At 37.2% G+C, this 4,707-nt stretch overlaps 1 protein-coding gene across 1 annotated transcript in view; it reads left to right on the plus strand.

Annotated features, from left to right (window-relative positions):
- MYBPC1 (myosin binding protein C, slow type) overlaps positions 1-4,707 on the plus strand; it is a 75,494-nt gene that overhangs the window by 35,830 nt on the left and 34,957 nt on the right. The window contains exons 16-17 of the mRNA XM_023527449.1: positions 3,977-4,083; positions 4,454-4,587. Of these exons, the coding sequence (XP_023383217.1) occupies positions 3,977-4,083; positions 4,454-4,587 (241 nt within the window). The remainder of the gene's footprint in view (positions 1-3,976; positions 4,084-4,453; positions 4,588-4,707) is intronic.

Below are 4,707 nucleotides of genomic sequence, written 5' to 3' on the forward strand. Positions count from 1 at the left end.
TAGAATTCACTGGTGAAGCCATTTGGACCTGGACTTTTACTTTTTGGGTAGGATTTTGATGATTGTTTCAATTTCCATTCTGCTGATCGGTCTATTTAGATTTTCCAGATTTTCTTGATTCAGTCTAGGAAGACTGTATTTTTCTAAATATTGGTCCATTTCTTCTAGGTTATTAAATTTGGTGTTATATACTTTTTCATAGTATTCTTGTATGCTCTTTTGTATTTCTGTGGTGTCTGTTGGAATTTCCCCTCTTTCATCCTTGATTTTGTTTATTTGTGTCCTCTCTCTTTTTTCTTTAGTGAGTCTAGCCAGGGGTTTGTCAGTTTTATTAACCTTCTCAAAGAACCAGCTCTTTGTTGCATTTATTTTTTCTTTTTTTTTTTTGGTCTTCAATTTCATTTATTTCTGCTCTAATTTTGATTTTCTTTCTGTCTGCTGACTTTAGGCATCATTTGTTTTTCCTTTTCTAGTTTTTTAAGATGAAGTGTTTGGTTGTTCATTTGGGCTCATGATTGTTTTTGGAGGTAGGCCTGTAATGATATGAACTTTCCTCTTATGACCGCTTTTGCTGTGTCCCAAATGTTTTGATATGTTGTACTATCATTATCATTCGTTTCTATGTATCTCTTGATCTCTCTTTTTATTTCTTCTCTGACCCAGTTATTCTTCAGTAGCATGTTGTTTAATCTCCATGTATTTCTGGTTCTTCCTGATTTCTTTTTGCAGTCAATCTCTAGTTTTAAAACATTATGATTAGAGAATATGGTTGGTATGATTTCAACCCTCTTATATTTGTTGAGGCTATCTCTGTGTCCCAGTATGTGGCGATTCTTGAGAATGTTCCATGTGCACTAGCGAAGAATGTATACGCAGCTGTTTTGGGATGGAAGGCTCTGTATATGTTAATTATGTTCAGTTGGTCTAATGTGTCATTTAAGAATGTTATTTCCTTATTGATTTTCTGTTTGGATGATCTGTCCATATCGGACAGTGGGGTATTTAGGTCCTCTACTACAATAGTTTTTTGGTCTGTTTCTCCCTTTAGTTCTGTTAGTAATTGCTTTACATATTCCAGGGCTCCCTGATTGGGAGCATCGATATTAATAAGTGTTAAGTCTTCTTGGTGCATGATTCCCTTTATCATTATGAAGTGTCCCTTAGTATTTTTCTTTACCTTTTTTATTTTGAAGTCTTTTTCATCTGATATTAGTACTGCTACTCCCACTTTTCTCTGAATGCCATTTGCTTGAAATATCATTTTCTACCCATTCGCTTTGAGTCTATATTTGTCTTTGGAGCTGAGATGTGTCTCCTGGAGGCAGCATATGATTGGGTTTTGTTTTTTGATTCATTCTGCAACTCTGTGCCTTTTTAATGGTGAGTTTAGTCCATTTACATTTAGAGTGATTATTGAAATATGAGGTCTTCTTATAGCCATTTATCTTTTGCTTTCTGGTAGCTCGGCATTTATATTGCTTCCTTGTCCTTGTGTTTCTGTTTTCTTTATTTTGGTTGGCTTTTGTGGGTTTTGCCTCTGATTCTTCTTGTTTTATGTTATATACTTCAGTTCTGAATCTTTTGTGTGTAGTTACCATTACAAATATGAAAAGGATAGTTATATATATACAGTCGTTCGTTTTCTTCTGCACGTGCCTTATCTCCATTCCCCTTTGGGAATTTGGATATTTGAATCCTCCCCTTTTCAGTCATTGTTATCTCAATTTGTCTTTATGTATGCTGAACGTTCATTACTATCTTGCTATAGCAATTCTCTTATTATTATTTAAGCTTATAATGCCCTGTTCTCAGTAAGATTGCACTCCTCTCTTTCTATTTGCCTGATAGTCACTTTTCTCCTAATTATGTTTTTTTTTTTTTTTGATCATTTTGTTTTAGGTGAGCTGACCCCTTTCAGTATTTCCTGTAGTACAGGCCTCGAAGTGGAGCATTCCCTCAATTTTTGTATGTCTGGAAAGGTCTTAATTTCTCTTTCATTTCTAAAGGAGAGCTTAGCTGGATACATTATTCTAGGCTGGTAGTTCCTTTCACTTAATAGTTTAAATATTTTATTCCATTCCCTTCTGGCTCGTAAGGTCTGTGCTGAGAAGTCTAATGATAATCTAATGGGTTTTTCTTTATAAGTTACCATTTTCTTCTCTCTGGCTGCCCTGAGAATTCTATCTTTGTCATTGATTTTTGATAACTTTAATACAATGTGTCTTGGTGAAGGCCTTTCTGGGGTGAGATAACTGGGTGTTCTGTTGACTTCTTGAATTCCAAGCTGCAGCTCATTTCTTAGATTTGGGAAATTCTTGTCCACTATTTCTCTGAAAATGCTTTCTAATCCCTGCTCCTTTTCCTTACCTTTGCTAATGACCATTATTCTTATGTTTCCTCTCCTGATGGTATTTTTTTGTTCTTGTATTTCTCTTTCATTATTTTTCATTCTTTGGTTTCTCTCTTCTTCCTTCTGATTTATTTCTAGATTTCTGTCTTTGATATCACTGATCTTTTCCTCCATTTGATTGACTTTATTTCTCAAGCTTGCTATTTCATTTTTTAACTCTTGCAGTGTGTGTGTGTGTGTGTGTGTGTGTGTGTGTGTGTTTATCTCCAGAAGGTCTATTCAGTTCTTTTTGAGAGTTTCAATCTCCTTGCTCTGCTCATATAGTTGTTTTTTCAATTCCTTGAAATTGTTGATATGACTCATTTCAGAACTCACTGAGTTTTTCAGAAGTAGCATCCTGAATTCTCTGTCATTTAAGTTGCATATTTCTATGTCTGTAAGCTTATTTTCTGGAGATTTTTCTCCTTCTTTCTGAGATGCCTTGTCACATTGATTGTTCATGGTGTTTAATGGACTATTTATCTGCCTAGGCATTAATGGAAGTGTATTCTGCTGTTTTTCCAGAAAGAAGATTTATTATATAAAGGTCTTTCTTTAGCCTACTGCAAAGAAGGTGCTTTTCTTTTGGTTTCCAGTAGGTGGCTTGGATCCTGCTTTATATAAAGCCTGAAACATGCCTTTTAATTTTCTTATGGATATTTAATCACACTCGCTATCCTCAGTTTTAGTCCCTGTCAGTGTCAGCAATGGTCTTGGCAGCATTTGCTCAGATTCCCCTGGTCTCCGTGGTGATTGGTCTTGGTGGGTATGGGGGGAGGGCCTCTCTGGTTGGGAGTTGGGGGCTGCAGCTCAGCCTCGGTTTTGCAGACAGGGCCGGTAAAAATCAACTCTTGTTTCTCTGTCGTCCCATCCCGCTTCTCTGCTTTCTGCCCTGATGACTAGGCCCTGCCACTGGCTGCGTGGAAGTCACAGCACTCCCAGGCAGGGCTGCTCAGAGAAATCACTGCAGCTTCTCCTCTCCTTCTCCTCTTGCAGGGAGCTCCAGAGGCTGTGAAAGGCATCTTCTTTATTTTTCCCAATCCACCGCCCGACACCCAGGGTTCTGACCTGTGGTAGCTCTTATGTGCAGATCCCATGCTCAGACGTGCTGGTATGCAGTTTAGGTGTTTTTTGTTAAGTTTTAGATGTTCAGCTTATTGTTGTTTCAAGCGGAGAGATCTAAGGATATCTCTCACTCTGCCACGTTTTTCCAACCTGGGTTCAGTCACGTATACCGTCTAGATGGTCCCCACTGACATGTTGCTCTCTTAAAGTCTGTGTCTTTGAAAATGCTTCCTGAGTAGAAGGTACATTCCCTCTTTTAGCCTTTTTAAAGCTATGAGATAAAAATAGAATAAGATACTCTTCCATAATAAGCAGGCTGTATTCATAGAGATAATTCCATATAGTCCAAAATAAATATTTAATGTGGATCAATAAATAGGATAAGAAAGTCTTCACATTATTCTCTCTCCAGGTTGCACTAAACATGTTAATCCAATAAAGGCCAAGTGTCTCCTCAGTTGGGGTCCTAAGCAATCTAAATCTTTGCAAAGTCTTAGAAATATGTTTTTATCATTTCCTTAGAATCCACAAATTAGTGATAGACAATGCTCTCACTGAGGATGAAGGTGAATATGTATTTGCACCAGATGCCTACCCTGATACTTTGTCTGCCAAAGTTCGCGTTATTGGTGAGTAGATAAAAGAAATCTTTGCAGAGTTGTGTTCTTGTATTTTTGTTTTTTGCTCACCTTTCTCTGTTGTACATCATGTCTTATCTGTGATCTTGGCTCTGAATAAGTGTAACATATTCAAAACTATGTGATGTTTAAAGAAAAAAAATACATGGATTGGTATAGATCACTAATCATAATCATTGATTTTTAAGAAGTCTTACAATGAACTAATTTTGCAAGGTTGCATGCACCATCTACATTAATTCCTCTTACATTCTCTTTGGCCAGATAAAACATTCATTACTACCAATGTTTAGCTCTAGCTAACCCAGATATTCACATGGAAATTACTGTCTGATCACAAAGGCCATATTTAATATTCTAGATCCTCCTAAAATCAACCTGGGTGGTCTCGATGCTGACAATACAGTGACAGTAGTTGCAGGAAACAAGCTTCGTCTTGAGATTCCCATCAGTGGAGAACCACCTCCTAAAGTCATTTGGAGCCGAGCAGATAAGGTTTGTTTTACACACACACACACACACACACACGCACACACACACACGCACACACACACTGTCCACCCCATTCCCTGTCCTACATTAGTCAGATAAAAGACGAATACAAATAAATGTACA

Source organism: Pteropus vampyrus, unplaced genomic scaffold (assembly GCF_000151845.1).
Source record: "Pteropus vampyrus isolate Shadow unplaced genomic scaffold, Pvam_2.0 Scaffold16, whole genome shotgun sequence".
Taxonomy (NCBI): domain Eukaryota; kingdom Metazoa; phylum Chordata; class Mammalia; order Chiroptera; family Pteropodidae; genus Pteropus; species Pteropus vampyrus.